This window comes from Hippopotamus amphibius, chromosome 9, assembly GCF_030028045.1.
Source record: "Hippopotamus amphibius kiboko isolate mHipAmp2 chromosome 9, mHipAmp2.hap2, whole genome shotgun sequence".
Lineage (NCBI taxonomy): Eukaryota > Metazoa > Chordata > Mammalia > Artiodactyla > Hippopotamidae > Hippopotamus > Hippopotamus amphibius.
In genome coordinates, this window is record NC_080194.1 from 112,973,857 (window position 1) to 112,993,317 (window position 19,461).

The following is a 19,461-nucleotide window of genomic DNA, read 5'->3' on the forward strand; positions in this document are numbered from 1 at the left end:
CTACTGTCCAACAGCCATTCTCAGTTAACAGAACCCAATTAATCCTGTGGATACCTAGCAGAGATCCCTTGAATCCCAAGGAAGGCACACCCCAAACCAACCCCAGAAGATGAATCACTATTGGTCTAAATAAGCCACAGTTCATCTTTGCCTTTTCCCTTTGTCAGTGATTACTCTAGGGATGGGCATATGGGCCAATCTTAGCCAATGAATTCGGAGTCAAAGTCAACTGGGAGGGCTTTCTTTGCCAGAAAAAAAATGAAAGACTTGCTAGGAGTGTTTTGTCTCAACCCCTTGCTTCCTGCTTGGAGCATTGGTGTGCTCCCTGGAGTTACAGCAGCCATCTTAAGACCATGAGGAAATAACCATGAGAATAAAAAGATAAAAGCTAAGGATGGTGGGGCTTCCCAGGTAGCGCAGTGGTTAAGAATCCGCCTGCCAATGCAGGGCACACGGGTTCGATCCCTGCTCCAGGAAGATCCCACATTCCGCGGAGCAACCAAGCCTGTGTGCCACACCTATTGAGCCTGTGCTTTAGAGCCCATGAGCCACAACTATTGAGCCGTGTGCCGCAACTACTGAAGCCCACACACCTAGAGCCCAAGCTCCGCAACAAGAGAAGCCACGGCAATGAGAAGGCAATGAGAAGTCCGTGCACCACAACAAAGAGTAGCCCCTGCTCGCTGCAGCTAGAGAAAGCTCATGTGCAGCAACGAAGACCCAACACAGCCAATAAGTAAATAAATAGTTATTAAAAAAATTTTAAAAAAAAAAAGCTAAGGATGGTAGGTAAAGTCCTGGGTCCATGAAGACATCACTAAACTGCTGAACCAGCCATACACCACCATTCTCATTTAGAAAACAATAAATGATCTTGTGATTTATCCCACTGTTGGTTGGTTTTTTGTTCTTTGCAGCCCAATTCCTTCTAACCAATAAGAATCTAACCAAAAAATAAGGATCCCTGTCCAAATCTTTCCCCAAAACAAAATCTACTATTCACCTTTTTTTCTTGGCCATGCAGCTTATTGCTTACGAGATTTTAGTTCCCCGACCAGGGATCGAACCTGCATCCTCGGCAGTGAAAGTACAGAGTCCTAACCACTGACCACCAGGGAATTCCCCCAAATCTATTATTTACTGTGCAGTCTTGTACCACCACACACCTTTCCCCATAAATCTGAAAACTCCACGCTATGCTATCTCATTTGCCGTTGCATCTCAAATTGTATAACAGATGTTCACAAAATAATCACTGAATAAATGAGTTAGCAAACATTTTCAACTTTCATCAAAGTCAAATTCATGAATGCCAAGAATCCATCATAAGGCTTACATTTCTTCATCTCATCCATAAGCATAACCTAAAAGACTAATGTTTAATGAAATCCACAGAGACCTTACATACAGCATCCCTTTGATAGAACAGTCTTTAGGCTAAGACAAGAAAAGAGGTCAAGGGACCCTCCCTGGCCAATGAACTCACCGCAATCATACTGGATAAGCCTCAAGTCAGGAAACTGGGTACGCATGTTACACACAATACGATGCAAAGGACGAGCCCGGGGCCAGAGCTCACGAGCCAATTGCTCCTGGAAGGCTGCCTGACGTGGGGCCAGCCAAGGAGGTGGGTGGCAGGCGTGCAAGGAAGGGGGAGGTGCCTCCACAGGAGGCATGACAAAGATGAACCTGTAAAAAGAAGGCAAGCAGTATAAACTATGGAACTCTGAATGGTCCCAAAGTCAGCACCTTTACCAGCCCTAACCACTACATCCACTCAGAGGCCCCAAGACCCACTTCCCATTAGCACTTAGCCCTGCCAACCTCTCAATGATTTCTGACAGCTGGTCTAGTCGTTGCTGGGGAAACAGTACAGCCTGGTGGGCAGCCTCAGTATAAGTCCAAAAGGTGGGGTGGCTGGGGCCAGGAGAACGAGGGCCGATGGGGCTGGCAACAGGTTGGGGCAGGGTACAGAAATCCAAGACTTCAGTCCCATACACGGGTGCCAGGGCCCCATGAGCCTCACTAAGTTGGAATATCCGTTCCAGGCGTTCAGACCGTTGCCGCTTCCGCTTTTCCTCCAGAGAGTCCTGAGGATAAGAGGAGAAAAACACAGAAAAAGTAATCAGTGTCCTTATAGGAAATGTGGCAGTTCCTTCCAGAATTAAATGTAATCTATAGAAACCGTAAGATTCAAAAATACACTATTTTAGTTCTTCCAAGTTGTCAATAATGGAAGTTATTCTTTTCAGTGTTAAATAAAATAACTTCTCTGCAAGAGAAAACTGACCTTCCCTGTACACTACCAAAGCAGATGCCTGAATATTCAAAATTAAGATCCATACCTTTGACAAACTTACAGAACGGATGATTTGTGTGAATTTTCCCATACAACACTTAACCCCAGAATATCCAAGTTAATTTATCTTCTTGCAGTAGATCCAAAACAATTATTAAAATCCCTCCTCAAATCACTGACCAGGATACAGAGAGGCTAATCAAATCCATGGGAGGTTTCTGTCAAAGGTCAGACTGGAATGGGGTGGGATGGGAACAGCTAAGCAGACATCTAGGTACCATCACCCTGAGAGAGAAAAGAGGTGTGCCCAGACTGACAGGATAACTGTATGACTTTGACCCAATCCTTTCCCATCTTTGTGCTTCCAGTTTCACAGGCTATAAAACTACCTCTTTTGTAGCACTTATCACATGTAGTTTTACATGTGTATGATTCTTTGATTAACATCTTCTACCCACTAAACTGTAATCATCCAGTATCCAGCTCAGTATCCGGCACAAAGTAGGTGCTCAATAGTATCTGTTATTAGAATGAACAAATAATGAAAGAGACTGGACCCTACAAGACGGTCCTGAAAAAAAGCAGTGTCCCAAATCTCCCTACCTGCCTGCTACCTTAAGCTTGACCTCTTTGCTCCTGGTGGTCTAAGTGAGGAAGGAAAGCATCCTAGCAGAGGGAAAAACCATTAAGGCCAGCTCTCAAAAGTAGTAGCAAAAAAGAAAATATTTGCAAATCATCTGAAAAAGGACTCGTATCCAGAATATATAAGGAACTCTAACAACTCAATAACAAAAAGGAATAAAATAACCCAATTAAAAAAGGGAAAGGATCTGAACACATTTCTTCAAAAAAGATATACAAATGGCTAACAACCACTGAAAAGATGCTTAACATTATTAGCCATCAGGAAAATGCAAATCAAAACCACAAGATACCACTTCAAACCCACCAGGATGGCTATAATCAAAAAGACAAATAATAAGTTTTTGGGCAAAGACATAGATAACCCAGAACCCCCACAAGCTCTAGTGGGAACGTAAAATGGTATAGCAACTTTGGAAAACAGTTTGTCAGTTCCTTAAACAGTCATACATAATTACCATAACCCAGCAATTCCAATATAATTGAAAACATATGAAAAGATAACAAAATCTTGTACATGAATGTTCATAGCAGCCTTATTCATAACAGCCAAAAAGAAACAAATCAAACGTCCCCCAAACAACTGACAAATAGATATGTAAAATGTGGTATATCCATACAATGGAATATTATTCAACAATTTTTTTAAAAAATGAAGTACTAGGACTTCCCTGGCAGTCCAGTGGTTAAGTCTCCATGCTCCCAATGCAGGGGGCATGGGTTCAGTCCCTGGTAGGGGAACTAAGATCTTGCATGGCATGACAAAAACAAACAAAAAAATATACACACAAAAAATGAAATACTGATTATATATATATTTCTATATATATACAGCAGTTATATATAACACGGATGAATCAAAAATATTCAACTAAGTGAAAGAAGCCAGTCACAAAAGACCATATATACGCCTCCATGAGTAAATCAATACAGACAAAAAGCAGATTAGTAGTTACTTAGAGCTAGGAGGGATGGAAAGGTTCAGGGATGATGGCTAAGGGTGTGGGGTTTCTTTTTAGGCCCATGAAAATGTTCTAAAGTTGATTGTGGTCATGGTTGCACAACTCTATGAATATACTAAAAGCCAACGAAATGTACGATTTAAACAGGTGAACTGTATGGTGTGTGATTTATATCTCAAACTGTTTAACGAAGAAGTGTCAAAAAGCTGCTATCTATTTGCAGAGCAATGAAAATTTAACACAGACCATGGGGTTGCACCCTTGGGCTAGGATCTAGGCTCTCTATACTTCCAAAAAGCTAGACCAACCTGGCAGCATTAGAGAAAGACCAAAGATGTAGTCAGCGGCACTGACGTAAGGTGGGGGACTAGGGCTGAGGCAAAGAATAAGCAGCAGCTCTATTATCAGAGTGAGAAAAAGACAAAGAGGGCCTGGAAGGACTCACTAGATCTTTCTCCTTATGAGATCCTGGCTTACTTACTCTGAGTTGCAACTTTAAACTTAACCAAACATATATGGAACTATATATATGACAGAAAAAAATGGCTACCAGAAAGCTCATGAAGGGACCGAGAAAAGTTCTTTTTACTGCCCACTTAATCATCATGGAGGTAAAAAGCTACAGCAGATGACTGTCAAAGTCAAAGGCTCATGATCTTTAGGGAACTGTATTCCATGGTGTCCTTTCTCCCTTAGAAGTTCAAATAGTTGATGGTGATGGTTTTAGTAACTGAGAAAAATCTTCCTCTCTGAGGACTGCCTCTTGTGGGGAAGAGGAGAAAGCAATGGAGTCAGCACATCTGTTCTCACAAGTTGTGTAGATTTTAAAACATCATTTAGTGGGTTAGTTTCATCTGTAAAATGGGGCAATTAGATGCCAACACTAACTCAAAAAGAGTAACCATGAACCAGAGAGATCAAATGTTAACAAGCAAGCCTAGAACACATCAGTAATTAATAGTTTTAAAAGCACATTATGCCCTCAATTACTTCTCTGTGAAAAGTAGAACATGAATAATTATTTCCATTTTACAGATTAAAATAAAGGCCCAGGGAAGGGCTTTGTCCAATGGCATTCAAGTATTAGGTTCGCAAAACTGGGCTTTGTAATTTACCAAGATAAAAGTGACATTATTTTGTTCCATCCACTCCACAGCAACATTCCTAAGAAATTCAATTTCCTGTTCCCTCTCCTTTGAGGCAGTAAAACTTACCAGATAGAAAGGGGAACGAGGTGGTGGTGGGGGCTGGCGTCGAGGTCGGGGACCACTGAACGAGGTAGCAGTGGAGGGAGGGCTGGGGGGACCAGAGCGTAATGTCAGTGTCTCAGGCTCATCCTTCGAAACAGGCAGCCGGGATACCATGGTAACGGGTAAGGGAGCGGCGCCAGATGCCGAAACCACAAGGGAAGATGCCTGGGAAGCTGGGGCCTGTGTTGAGGCTGGGGCCAGCGCCAGAGTCTGAGCTGCCGCTGGGCCCAAGGTGGGCACTGGAACTGGGGCAGGGCTCAAGGTCAGTGTTTGCACTGAAGCTGGGGCCAGGAGTGAAGCAGTTGACGATACCGGGGCCAAAGTCAGCGTGTGAGCTGGGGCCGGGCCCATCGGAGAAACTGGAGCCAGAGAGGGTGCTGGAGCCAAAGATAGCGTCTGAGATGGACCCAGTGGTGGTCCTGGTGCCAAAGACAGTGTCTGGGCTGGAGCTGGTACTAGGGATGATGCTGGAGTCAATGACAACGTCTGAGCTGGAAAGGGACCTTGGGGATTCCCAGTTCCCAAAGAGAGTGTCTGTGATGGAGATGAGCCGCCAAGAGTGGATGCTAAAGCTGGGGGTAAAGCCAGTGTCTGCGTAGAAGCTGGACTCGGGAGAGGTGACGGAACTGGGGCTGGTACCATAGTTTGAGCTGATGATGGGGCCAACGCAGGAGCTGGGGCTGGCACCAGTGAGGAAGCTGAGGCTAAAGGAGTTCCTGGAGTAGATGATGAAGCCAGAACTGGAACCGAAGCCTGCGATGGAGCCAGGACAGGAGTAGGACCTGGTGATGCAGCCAGGACTGGAAGAGGAGCCAGAGAAGAAGCTGGAGAAGGAGCCAGGATTGCTGTCTGTGGAGCCACCATGGGAGCCAGAGAGGTGGCTAGAGCCTGAGATGCAGTAGGTGCTGGAGCCAAAAGGGAAGCCTGAGCTGGAGCTGGATTTGGTGCTGCCGGAAAAGGATTGGCCAGAGCAGAAGCTGGCACCAGGACGGGTGAACATGCTGGGGCCACAGCTGAGTTCAACCCTGGAACATGTGAAGAAGCTGGAGCCAACAACACAGGGTGACCAGGTGCCTGAGATGGAGACAGGGATGGAGTTGTGGCCAAACCTAGAGTCAAGGCTGACGCTGATGGAGAAGCCCCAACTGGTGCCAAAGAGGGAGGTCCAGGAGCCGCTGAGACAACAGGTGCCAGTGTTGGAGTCACATTAGTCAATAGAGCTGGGCCCGAAGCCGAAACAGGCAAGGGGGCTGAGATAGGGATGGTGAGTGGAGCTGAGGCTGGGGAAGGAAGTGTTGTGGAGACAGAGACGGGGAGTGAAGATGACACCGGAACTGAAACTGTAGAAGACACAGGACTAGCAAGGGGAGAGGAGTTGGGAACTGGCATTGGAGAAGAGGCTGGCCCAGGGAGTGAGGATGGCACTGGGAGAGGAGAAGAGATGGTCAAGGGAACAGCTCCGGGCGCTGAAACTGTGGAGACAGAGGATAAGTTAGCTCCAAAATTCTTTTTTTTGCTCCTTCTATTAACCTGTCCCGCCCCTGCCCTTACCCTCAAGCTTCACCTGTTTCCCAGAGGACCTTCACTCCCAACCATGAGATCAAAGATTCAAGGAATCTAACAATTTAACATTTCCTTTCCCTCCAAGGTTCCAACTAATGTATCTTGGAATTAGGCAAGGGCTCAGCAGCCCATTTTGGGGGGCAATGCAAATTAGTATACCGATAATAAAAGGATCTGTTGTGACTTAGAAACCCTCTGGGCCACCCTATCTCCAATCCTGGCAAAAATCTTTGGTCTCAGCCACCTGGACTCACCACTGACTTCAGGCGAAGGACTGTGGACCAGCTTGAGAAGTGGCCTCACCAGAGTGGATGTGGGTATGGGGGCCCGGGCAGTACCCAGAGTAGGTGTGGGCAGCCGACCAGGGGTTAACGTGGGGCGTGGAGTCAACACAGCTGGAAGCCCAGAGCTCGGAGGTCGGGGTGCTGGGGCCAATGGAGGAACAGGAGTCAGTCCATCCCGAGGTGCCTGTCTCACTACAATCTTCACCACGCCCGTATTATTCACCATGGTTGGTGGCACTGCAAGAGGAAGCTACATTGAGGGGAAGGTAGAAAAGAAACAAGAGACCCAAAGGATGGAAGAAGTCCAAGGGCAGGAGAGGGTAGCAGACAGATATCAGAGATACTGGCAAAGGAAAACAACACTGAGGGAAGGCTAGACAGACAGAAGCCCAGGGCATGGCTGGAAGGACCAAGGCCAGCAAGGGCTAAGTAAGTAGGAAGGCCAGAAGCCTCACCCTGGTTAGCAGCAAGCGGAAGGCTGAGGCCAGTGGGGGCAGGGGTGGTGCTGGGGGTCGAAGAAGGCAGCACAGAGACAGGGGTGGGGCCAGGGGTCGGGGCCACGGCCTGGATGAGGGCCACATGGGCAGGCTGGCTGATGAGGTGGTGCTGCCCCCCTGCTGACACCAGGTGCACCACATTCCCTGGGTTAAGGGAAGAGAGAAAGAGAGAAAGAAGCAGCTATCAGCCGGAGGAGGGCAGAGGCAAGAGAAGAGAGAAAGAACAGAGAGGGAGTAACTTCTCCAGAATAACCTCATACCTAGCTTAATCAAAAAGACCCCCTCCAACCATTCCCCTTGGCCCTACCCGCCAAAAGCTAGGGAAAGAAACATACAGGCTGACATCTGAAAACAGCCACAAAAACAAAGGGACAAGGAAGAGGAGGAAAAAGGCAGGACAGGGGGTGGGTTTTACCTACTTTGCAGCGGGCGGGGCTGCCCCACAGCAAGCTGGCGCACCTGGGCACCAGTCAAAGTCAGCTTGTTGCCCTGGATTTGGAAGGTGAGAGGTTTGCTTCCCCCTGTACTAGCCACTGGACGTTGTGCCAGTGAGGCCAACTGCCCGATGCTGACCACTTCACCTGCTATGAAGAAAGAAAAGGCTTAATGTACATGGGGCTCTTTCTGCTTAACATCACGTCACAGATTTCCATAAGGCACAAGCCTCCAGCTTCCCAACCCTCCCCTCAATGTACCATGCTCCGATATGCTCAGCCTCCACCTAAAGCCTCTGAGCTTTTGACATGTTACTCCTTCCAATCCGACTTGTTTGCTTTGCAATCTCCTTTGCATCCTCTAAAAGCCTTCCACCCTACTGAGCTAGTCACCACCCCCCTCCTCTACGCTGCCCTTTACCCCAAATAATTTTCTACTGCTAGGCTTACCATATTTACTCATCTTGGGTCATCTCCCCAACCAGAGACTGTGAATTCCTTGAGGGCTCTTACTTGATTATGAATTACCAATGCCTGGCAAAATACCTATGTTAGCTACCTAGAATTTGATACACTCGTGGTCCCAAGCTTTTCTTCTCCAGCTCCATGGCATAAAGGCCTTTCTCCCATCTCAAGTCCTTCTCCCTTACAGAGCCTTGGGAACTTACAGGGCAGGCGAGCTTGCATATCAGGAGACAGGATGAGGCGCTGTGGTGCAGCAGCAGGAGCTGGCACTGCCGTGGTGGGAGCAGTGGCTGTGGTGGTAGAGGCGGTGGTGACAGCAGCAGAAGGGAAGGTATAGCCTGGTGGCACTGTAAGGGGCTTCAACAGGCTGGAGGAGCCTGGGGGTGGGGCAGGGCTCAGGCGAACAGGGGCAGGTGGGGCTGGCTTCAAGGACAGGGTTGGCGTGGGAGGCCGTGAGGTCCCACTCAAGACCCCCAGAGGGGATGGCAACACTGCAAACACAAAGCAAACACCTGTCAGATACACCTTGACTAAAACTTTAGCCTGCTCCTAGAAGCTTCCATACATAATCCCTTGTAGCCCATTACACACCACACCCGTCTCCAACCCAGCTCCTCAAACACTTCTCCCAGCTCATTACTTCTCCCCCCAACCTGAACAATCTGCCTCTAGTACCCCCCAGCATCCTGACTCCCTTGCAACTCACCCTGGGGGAGAGGCCCACTGTTTGGCTGTAGTGGGGGCAAAAGAACAGGGCCAGGAGGCCGGGATGCTGGAATAAGTGGGGGCCCGGAAGGCGAGGCCGACACCATCAGTGGTGCTGGCAGTACTGGGGGGGTTGGGCCAGGGGTGGGCTGGGCTGAGAGCTCAGGGCCTGGAGGGGGTCGGACTGGGACAGGGCCCAGGGGGGTCCGTGGACTGTTCACCACCACCACTGTCCGGCCTTCTTGCTTGGGCACTGGCTGCAGCATCCTATGAGGTAAAAACAAGGGGATGGGTAAGGAAGGAGGGAGAGTAAGGAGTAGGAAAAGAAATAAATAAGGAAGATGAGGCAGAAAAACAGACATTATAAAAGCAAAGGAGGGAAAGGTAAGACCCAAAGGAGAAAGAGGGAAAGAAATCCGATAACCAAAAAGCACCAAGCACAGGCAGGGGAAAAGACAAAAAATCAATGACAACACAAGGGCCTCTGCAGGACCATCTTCTGGTTCTTCTCTCCCCCAATCCCTCCAAGTATTTTTCATCCATCCATAGAAACATTCTATCCTAGCCTCCAACTCTTTCCTTTCCACCCCAATTCCCCCCCAGCCAGCTGTAGCCACTTTCTTCTGGGAACCCATCCCCTTATTCCTCAGCCCTGGTACCTGTTGACCTTCATCTTGACAGGCTTGGGCCGGGGCGGGGGGTCAGGAGCAGTAGCCACCTCTAGCAGAACCCGGCGGGAAAGGCGGTGCTGGGGTAGAAATGTGTCAGCCTCATATCTAGAGACACGACCCTCCAGGCCAATGAGATCAAATCGACCCATGTCTATGCGCTGACGTAAGAAGGAACACAAAAGCATAGTGTCAAAGGAGCCAATTTGGCAATGATTTCTTGGATATCACACCAAAAGCAGAGACAACAAAAGAAAAAAAACTGATAAACTGGACTGCATCAAAGGACACTATTAATAAAGTGAAAAGGTAACCCATAGCATGGGACCAAAATTATTTGCAAATCATGTATCTGATAAGAGGCTAACATCCAGAACACACAAAGTCCTACAACTCAACAAAAAACCAAATGACCCAATTAAAAAATTGTTAGGAATTCCCTGGCGGTCCAGTGGTTAGGACTCCACTTTCGCGAGAGCTCAGGTTTGATCCCCAGTTAGGGAACTAAGATCCCACAAGCCACATGGTGTGGCAAAAAAAAAAAAAAAAAAAAAAAGGCAAAGGGTCTTGACACACATTTCTCCAAAAAAAATATACAATAAGCACATGAAAAAATGTTCAACATCACTACTCATTAGAGAAATCAAAATCAAAATCACGAGATACCACCTCACCTACTGAGATAGCCATTATCATAAAAACAGATAACAGGTGTTGGCAATGATGTGGAGAACTCAGAACCTTTGCAAACTGCTGGTGGGAATGTAAAATAGTGTAGCTGCTATGGAAAAGAGTATCGCAGTTCCTCAAAAAATTAAAAACAGAATTATCATATGATCCAGCAATTCCATATCTGGGTATACACCAAAAAGAATTGAAAGTAGGGACTTGAGCACATATTTGAACACTTATGCTCATAAAAGCATTACTCACAGTAGCCAAAAGGTGGAAATAACTCCAGTGTCTACTGATGGATGAAAAGATAAACAAAATATGGTATATACTTGTGTCTACATGTATGTATATGTATACGTGTGCATAAATACACATATACACAGACACGTGTATACACATACACAAAAACACATATAAGAAAACATTACTCAACTTTAAAAAAGAAGGAAATTCGGACACGTTTGAAGACGTTCTACTAAGTGAAATATGCCAATCACAAAAGGACAAATACAGTATGAGTCCACATGTATGAAGTACCTAGAAGAGTAAATTTATAGAGACAGAAAGTAGAATGGTGGCTGCCAGGTGCTGGGAAGAGAGGGAGGATGGGGGGTTATGATTCAATGAGTGTGGAGTTTCAGTTTAGAAAGATGAAAAAATTTCTGAAGATGGATGATAGTGATGGCTGCACAACTATGTAAATGTACTTACTGCCACTGTACCATATGCTTAGAAATGGTTAAACGGTAAAATCTGTTATGTGTATTTTACCACAATAAAAACAAAATTTGCGGGGGGGGGGGGGGAAGTGGCCAAAAAGAGAGGAGTAGGAAAACAAACTAACATTTAAGTACTATTAACATGCAAGGCACTTCTAAAAATAGTAACACAATTCTCACAAACATACTGCAGAATAGGCCTTATAACCCCAATTTTGAAGGGCAAGCAAACCTAGAATTCGAGGTTAGTAATTAGTTTGCCCAAAATGACACAGAAAACAATGAAACTGGAATTGTGCTGAGGTGACAGGGGAAGTAAGGATGCATAAGGTCAGACTTCAGCCTAAAGAAAACAGGTGCAGGGTTGGGTAGGGCCAATAACCTTGGGGGCAACTGCTTACCTGCAGAGGGTGGACATCAGTGGCCCTTAGCACCAGAGAGGCGGTGCTGAAACAGATGCCTGGAGTGATGAAGGGGGAGGTAACGGGTCGAGGGTCAAACAGGTTTGGGTGATTGCAGACTTTTCGCAGCTGCATCAAAATGTTGATGACGCTCATGAAATGGCCCGTGGCTAGTGTCTCCTTCGTTCTAGGAGAAAGGAGAAACAAATGGGGCATCTTGATAGTCACCTCTGCTCCAGTTTAGGGTCCGAGGCCCACCCTCAGTCCTCCCTTACGTGGTCTGTGCCATGAAGTCATCATAGAGACAGCGCTGGCGCTTGGAGAGCCGGCAGCGGATAACATGCTCATACTTTTTAGGCATCTGCTTCTCAACATCCACCTTAACTCGGCGCAGCAAAAAAGGCCGCAAAACCTAAAAGCAAATAAGCAGGAGGCTGACAGGAGAACAGCGGGCACTATGCCCCAGCCTAGACCCTCTACCTGGGTCTTGGCCTGATGACCAGTGGAGCGCTGGCTTAGCCCATCAATAAACACTCATGGAGCCATGCAGCAAGCCGGAAACCAATCACACAAAGATGAGTCAGATACAAGCCCTCCTCTCAAGGAATTCACTATAATGAAAGAGACATAAAGATAATACCACAACATAAGAAGTGATATAGGAAGCCTTAGGACAGAGCAACTAACTACGCAGAAGGGATGAGTCAAACTACATTTCCAAGGAGTAACTGTAAATTCACAAGATTATGAAAGTAAATCCAGCCGAGAAGCTGAGAACAAACTTGTGGCAATGACAGCAACACAGAAAACAAAAGGCAAATCTGAGATCTCAGGAGGTAAAATCTGATAGAACACAGTCATCAAGCTGACATGGCTGAAGTTACAGAAAAGAGAGAAAACGAAGGAAGAGGTATAGTTTCCCTGCACCTAGTGCGGTAATCATTTCATGATGTACAGCAGTCAAATCATTATGTTGTACACCCTAAACTTACACAGCGCTTTATGTCAATTATATCTCAATAAAACAGGAATAAATAATTTAAAGATATTTCAAAATTTTAAAAAGATGGAGGTATAGTTAAGGAAGAGTTCTTTTTATTTTATTTATTTTTATTAATTTTTTTTTCTTGGCTGTGCCATGTGGCATGTGAGATCTTGGTTCCCCGACCAGAGATCGAACTCACGCACCCTGCAGTGAAGTGTGGAATCTTAACCACTGGACTGCCAGGGAAGTCCCAAGGAAGACTTCTTGGTTTCTAGTTTGATTTACCAAAATGATGCTATGATTGACCAAAATGGAGTAGAAATAATAGGCTACAAGTCTTGACATGTTTGGCTTATAACAGAGTGAGTTCAAGAGGAACTTTCTGGCAGGGTGGGCAAGAGCTGCCAAGGCGGGGCTGAGCCCCAGGGGCTAAGGAGAGAGGGGAGTGCCTCATGCACTCCAAAAATGTCAGGCTGAAAGCTAAGCTGAGAGAGAAATCTTTATTGTTTTCTGTATAAAAATGTCCATCAAACGGGGGTCAAAGCGGTTGGGGGCAGGTAACAAAATAAATAAAATTTTTAAAAAAGAGGAACTTTCAATTAAAGACATCAGAAATATAAACGTAAGTTGAGTGGTCTAGAGAGTTAAAGAATTACAATTGAGTATGCCGATAAGTAAACTGAGAGACAAAAAAGATCAGAATGCTGAGAGATGTTATTTAAAAGCTGGATGCTGGACAAAGGAAGAGGAGCCAGGGAAGACCAAGAAAAAAAATAAAAGAAAAGAAAAAGAGAACACAACAAAAATATGAACTTGTGGAAAGTCAGGTAAAGAGAAATCCAAACCAGGAACTGATCAGCATTATCATTCTATGCAAGGAATAAAAACAGAAATGCTACCATTAAAGAAAACAAGCAGAATGATGACTAAGATGAGGTCACTCAATTCGGCAATGAGTTAGTCACTGAAACACTGCAGCTTGACAACTGGGTAAATTCAGCCTAGCACTGACTTCCCTCTCCCTAAGGGTTTTCTGGGTATTGCCCTTAGTTCCTTGCCATTCCCAATGCCCTTGACAAACTGGTACAGGCCCTACCTTGTGAAGGCGTTTGACTAGACCTTCATTGTACTCTTGGCTGCCCTCAATCATGCCAGTTAGGGGGTTAGAGAACCATTCTTTAAACTCGCGATGAGACTGGAAGACATGGGGCATCAAAAAGTGCATCAAGGACCACAGTTCCATGAGGCTGTTCTGCAAGGGTGTTCCTGTCAGGAGCAGGCGTCTCTGGCTGCGGAGAGACAGAAGGAATTAGAGGGAAGATGGTCAGCAAAGTCCCAATCGTCTATGCATCCCACCCTTCAGGTCAAGTCAACCCTCCCATGAATCCTGGATATCTCCATCTCCATCTCCACCTGTTGAAGTTGAGCAGTGACTGCCAGCGCTGCGACTTGAAGTTCTTGATGTTCTGAGCCTCATCCAGAATGAGATAGCGCCAGTTCTTACGGCGGAAGGCCTGGTGGTCCTGCAGCACCAGCTTGTAAGATGTGATGCACACATGGAAGGCATTGGGCTTGGTCCAGCCCTGCAGTATCAGGAGAAAGTAGCAGAAAGTGGGGTGAAAAGAAAAGAAAGAGGAAAAAAAAACATCCTAAGGTCTTCAAGGGACAGAAATCAGGTTGAGAGAAAAGAGAAAAGCCCTAGGAGCAGAATGGGGTAACAGAAAGGGAAGGGAATAGAACTCATTTGAGGAAAGGGCCTAAAAGTGTAGGAGGCATCAACAGGGGAGGGAAGCAATCACATGGTGGAGCAAACCTGCCGCTTGAGCTTCCTCTCTTTCTGGGCTCCATAGTAAGTAAGGATTTTAAAGCTGGGGCACCAACGTTTCAGCTCCATCTCCCAGTTCAACATCACACTGGTGGGGACAATGATCAAATGGGGACCCCAGTTACCTGTTTAGCGAAAGAATGAGAGATAAACAGCACGGTGACTAGTGTTAGTAATACTGTATAGTATATTTGAAATTGTTAACAGAGTAGAGCTTAAAAGTTCTCATCACAAGAAAAAAAATGTTTTGTAACTAGGTATGATGATGGATGTTAACTAGTCTTACTATGATGATCATTTTGCAGTGTATACAAATACTGAATCATTATGTTACAAATACTGAATCATTATGTTGTACACCTGAAACTAATATAATGTTACACGTTACTTATATCTCAGTTTTTAAAAATAAGATTCAGAGAGATTTGGGGCAGAGGAATTTTTAAAAAGATGAGAGATAGTAAAGAAATACAAACTTCGGGGTTCTGTTCCTCACATATAAACCCTGACCATTCTGTCCTAATGGCCCTTCCTAAGAATCCTAGCACCATAATACCAATAAACTTATTTACAAAACAGAAACAGACTCACAGACACAGAAAACAAAATTATGGTTACCAAAAAGAAAAGGGGAGGAGGGATAAATTAGGAGTATGGGATTAACAAATACACACTACTGTATGTAAAATAGATAAACAAAAAGGATTTACCACACAGCACAAGGAATAACACTCAGTATCTTATAAGCTAAAGGAAAGAAAATCTGAAAAAGAATATATACATACACACGTATAACCAAATTACTTTGCTGTACACCTGAAACTAACCCAAAACTGTAAATCAACTAAATCAAAATTTGGGGTAGAGTGGGGAAAATCCTAGTGTCTACACTGACCTCTATACAGTTACTGACCAGAGTCAATGAAGCTACTTAGCAGCAAGAGTATTTTACCATGCTGCAGCTGAAGTCATTAAACAAGCTTCCCAGGAAATTGGCCAGGGAGACCCAAGAAGGGCCCTGCCTAGTTACCTTTCTCACAGGCCAAGTGGGCAAGCAGGGAAATGGTCTGGATCGTCTTGCCTAGCCCCATCTCATCAGCAAGAATGCCATTAAGCTTCTTCTCATACATAGTAACCAGCCAGTCCAGTCCAATGTGTTGGTACTCCCGGAGCTGGCCCCGCAGGAGCAGGGGGATGGGTGTCTTCACCTAGAAGGGAGGAAGAGAGGTATCACAATGGAATTGAGGCATCTGTCACTGAGAAACAGGGAAGTCAAGATATAAGAAAGCAGAAGCTCAGGCCTGAAATACCTGCGTAGTGGCCAAGGTATAACCCTTGGGCTGGAGACTTTCAGCTGCTGCAGCGATGTCAGTAATTTCTTTCTTAGGGCCTAGAGTGGTGGTGGGCCCTGGGGTGGGAGGTCCACTGCCCCCTTCTGCCTCACTCCGCTCTTCGTCCCGGGCAAGCAAGTACTCCACCCCAAAGTCATCATCTTCTTCCTCTTCCTCGTCTGCTGGGCTCTGTGATTGGGACTCCTCAGATACCTCAGACTCAGATTCCTCTGATTCTGAACTCCCGCTTGTTTCTTCCTCTTCTGAATGCTCATCTTCCTCCTCCTCACTCTGTTCCTCAGCAGAGTCTAAAGCACAAGATCAACGCTTAGTGTTGACCACACCTGCTCCTCCAGTCCTGCCCTCCCTAGCTCTTGCCATATGACCACACATTCACCTGATTCACTGCTACTATCCTCTTGAGGAGCCTCTTCAGCTTCTGTGGCCCCTTCTGGTTCACAGTCAGAGCTGTTGGCCTCAACTTCATCCTCATCTTCTTCTTCACTACTCCCAGAACCTGGGGCAGAGGCATCAGAGGCATAGGCTCCTGCATACTGCTGCAGTAGTTCCTCCATGGACAGCTCACCTGGAAGAGAAGCGAAGGGTAAGCCTTTAGATGCTTCATGGGGAAAAAAGGGAGGTCTGGGCGGTGCCAGTTCATTTTACCTCAGGCTCTGCAGACACTGCTAGGCTCAGGTCTGAGGGGAGGCAAAAGAGTTTACTTTCAGCCAAGCCCTGTAACATGGGCTAGAACCGTGGATGGCGCTGCCTTCTGTTGGGAAGGACAGTATCAATCTGAGGAACCTCCCCTTTGAGGTTCAGGTCAAACATGGCCACTATCCTCTTCCAATAGCTCTTCCCTCCACTTAACTCTCACATCACTTTGTTCAAACTTCCATCATAACCTGTCACAATTTTCTATTTATAACTACTCATTTATAAATCTATCTCTGTCATTAGATCTGGAATTCCTCCAGGAGGCTTAAAAGTGTCTTCTTCATCTCTTTATCTCTGGCATTCTGCACAGAGACACCAAGTGGATACTCAGTAGAATGTCTGGTGTCACCTTCTCGAGCCAACTCGCTCAGCTCCATGGCATGATCCACCTCCCCTTCCAACTGCTCCTCAGCTGCTATGGTATCCTCTTCATCCTCCGCTAGGAAAGAGAATGAAGCAAGATCAGTGGGGACAGAGGCTCAGGGCACAGTCAGTCCAAGTGGAAGAGTTGAGGAAGCCTGAAACATCAGGTCCAGACAATTCAAGGGTTAAGAGGCAACAGGACTGAGAACAGGCCTGACCTTCCTCCTCATCGGCAGTAAACTCTTCATCCTCCTCATCTGGAAGCCAAGGCTGCTTGCTGCGCTGGGTGACAGCGGGGGTGGGGGGCTTTTCCTGTACGGCAGAGGATGGAAAAACAGAAGACCTACGGTTAGAATGGCAAGAGAAAGACACCACACTGAATAAGATGTCACAGAATAGCTTCTCTGTCCCATTGAGTGACAGTTGCCACTGACACAGTCTCAGGGCAAGAAAACAATCAAGGGTTTTCAATTTTAGCACCAGCTACCAAATCCTGGCCCCACTGCCTAGGGGAGGACCTGCGAAAGTGCTAGAAAATACAGGCCCCCAACACCAACCCCATGCACTCAGACACATGGAGAAACAGAGAGCTTAGGTCCAAAAGAGACTTCAAGGTTACTATCCCAGCTCCAAACCTACAAACCAGCAAGTAAGTATTAGGCCATTTCCTACAAGCGACAAGGGCCAAAGGAAGTCTTTTTGCAAGGTTATAGCAGCAACTCAAAGAGTAGAGTACAGTATACTCTTCCACGCATCAGAAATCTGCCTACCTCAGACTGTAACTTGCCCCAAACCCAGGTTCTTTCCTATCCATCCTCAAACGAGAGCCCAACTGCTCAGACCAGAGAGAACTCCTGAAAACCACAACCAACCTTACAGACCAAAGAACTCAGTCCTTGAGGCTCTCCCTCTGCTCCCACTCTGAACCCATCTTCTATCCCCTTCTGCCCATACCTTCAACACCTGAGAGGGCTCTTCTTCACCACCTTCTTCAGGCCCATCTCGGGTGTCACTATCACGAGATGAGGGGGTTCTTGAGGGGCTGGAAGGCCCTCCTAGCAGCTGAGGGGGGAGGGAAAGGAGCAGCTCTTCCAGTGGCAGTTCTCCCTCACGTCGAAGTAGCTCAATCTCACGCCTCTGGGTCTCTGCATCATTGCCTTCCTGTTGTTCTTCAACCTCAATCGTCTCCTCATCATCCTCTTCCTCCTCCTCTTGGGGTTGGAAGTCCCCATCTATAGCAGGAGAACAAGGTCACAAAGTCCACGGGGCCCTGCAAGCCACAGGGTGGGTTTTCAGCTCTGGAAAGGGTACATGAGGAAGAGTAATAGAGCTAAAGAGGACACACACCTTCGTCATCCATCCGGGAAACTGGGGGTGGAGGACTAGAGGCAGCTGAGGAAGAGCCAAGGCAAGGGGAGGAACCAGCTTTGCTGGAGGCTAGTGGCTGGTTGAGGCTCTGAGACAGAAGGTCTGAGTACTTTTCAGTTTGCCCCACGATGAAGTCCAAGTGCAGGTCCAGGGCTTTTTTCCGCTTTTCCTCAAGCCGTGACTGTTGTTTGAATTGCACCACCTGCCACAAGGATGCAATGAAGGGGTCACCAAGATAATCTTCTACTCATGAACTCTTACTCAACATTTAGGGACATTTCCTCTATGCTAGACCCTGGGCTGGCTTTCCAGGAGCAAGAGCTACATGACCTTAAGGGTGCTTCTGAGGAAAGCAGAAAGGAAGCACAGGAGAGAGAAGGGTCAGCTTAGTCTCAGGCAGTGGGAAAAGACTTACAAGTGTATCTGGAGCTGAATCTTAAAGATTAAGTAGGTGTTCCCTAAGTGAAAATGAGGAGGAAGGCATTCCCAGCAGCAGAAAAAGCATGTGTAAACAGCCACGGATGTAACAAGAGAATGTTTGAAGTGCAAAAAAGGAAAGGAACTGGCAGGATAAAAGAATGAAAATATAGACAGGAGCCAGGTAATACTTAAGAAACAATTATAGCTTAATATATAGGAACAATTAAATTAATGAGAACTTCGATGGTACTTAAACAGATAAATGGCAAAGACAGGTTTTAGAAAAAGCATGCTGAATGCCCTGCAAAGGACAAATGGTGTAAAGGAGTCAAGAAGTCCTATTAACAATCCGCAAAGTCAGGGCCTGTATTTTTCCACTGTACTTTTCTCTTCCTCATAACAGTCAATGCTTGAAAGGTCCAACACACAACAGAAATGTCATTAGAGTTGCATGAAATCATAATTATACACTCTTTCAAGGAGAACTTGTTGATCATTACTGCTACCATGCTCCGCACCAATCAACCCCAAGGCATCTGCTTTTCCCAATTTCTGCTGCATACCTTCTCCACATTGCTCCAAAACTGCCTAACGTCCTTGGCCATGGTGGAGGCGATTCGGCGCAGCTTGGCCTGCTCCTCCCTCCGGGCCCGTTCCTCTTTCTGCCGCTGCTCCTCATGGTGCCGGATCACCATTCGCACCACCTGTGGGAATGAGGTGAAAACACTCCAAGGCCAGACCACTGGCTCCTCCCCAAGTCAAGAGCAAAGAGAAAAATCAAAGCCAAGAAACCTGGGAAGTCAGAGCTTGCCTCTTGAGATGAGGGGCATTTACAAGCACCCTACACTGTTATGTCTGGTTCCCTTCCAACCAACCTACCCATAAAGG

At 46.4% G+C, this 19,461-nt stretch overlaps 1 protein-coding gene and 1 non-coding gene across 11 annotated transcripts in view; both read right to left on the reverse strand.

Moving 5' to 3' along the window:
- The window catches only part of SRCAP (Snf2 related CREBBP activator protein), a 32,395-nt gene that overhangs the window by 7,000 nt on the left and 5,934 nt on the right, over nt 1-19,461 (reverse strand). For 8 of the 10 annotated variants that reach the window (XR_009047463.1, XM_057695376.1, XM_057695374.1 and 5 more), the window contains 22 exons: nt 19,137-19,277; nt 18,133-18,355; nt 17,740-18,017; nt 17,004-17,097; nt 16,772-16,861; nt 16,103-16,291; nt 15,685-16,013; nt 15,405-15,582; nt 14,363-14,499; nt 13,963-14,132; nt 13,646-13,838; nt 11,840-11,976; nt 11,565-11,751; nt 9,761-9,930; nt 9,103-9,368; nt 8,600-8,887; nt 7,917-8,081; nt 7,456-7,641; nt 6,971-7,237; nt 5,118-6,625; nt 1,825-2,090; nt 1,487-1,689 (listed from right to left, as the gene is read on the reverse strand). Coding sequence is in view for 9 of the 10 variants with exons in the window: in XM_057695376.1 (XP_057551359.1) it covers nt 1,487-1,689; nt 1,825-2,090; nt 5,118-6,625; nt 6,971-7,237; nt 7,456-7,641; nt 7,917-8,081; nt 8,600-8,887; nt 9,103-9,368; nt 9,761-9,930; nt 11,565-11,751; nt 11,840-11,976; nt 13,646-13,838; nt 13,963-14,132; nt 14,363-14,499; nt 15,405-15,582; nt 15,685-16,013; nt 16,103-16,291; nt 16,772-16,861; nt 17,004-17,097; nt 17,740-18,017; nt 18,133-18,355; nt 19,137-19,277 (5,665 nt within the window). In the remaining variant the exon portion in view is untranslated. Of the gene's footprint in view, nt 1-1,486; nt 1,690-1,824; nt 2,091-5,117; nt 6,626-6,970; nt 7,238-7,455; nt 7,642-7,916; nt 8,082-8,599; nt 8,888-9,102; nt 9,369-9,760; nt 9,931-11,564; nt 11,752-11,839; nt 11,977-13,645; nt 13,839-13,962; nt 14,133-14,362; nt 14,500-15,404; nt 15,583-15,684; nt 16,014-16,102; nt 16,292-16,371; nt 16,404-16,771; nt 16,862-17,003; nt 17,098-17,739; nt 18,018-18,132; nt 18,356-19,136; nt 19,278-19,461 lie in introns of those variants that run through there. The other 2 variants (XM_057695371.1, XM_057695373.1) reach the window with 2 other exon arrangements.
- Nucleotides 17,188-17,318, reverse strand: LOC130829565 (small nucleolar RNA SNORA30/SNORA37 family). Its single transcript, XR_009047589.1, has one exon. It is a non-coding gene; the product is annotated as a small nucleolar RNA SNORA30/SNORA37 family (small nucleolar RNA).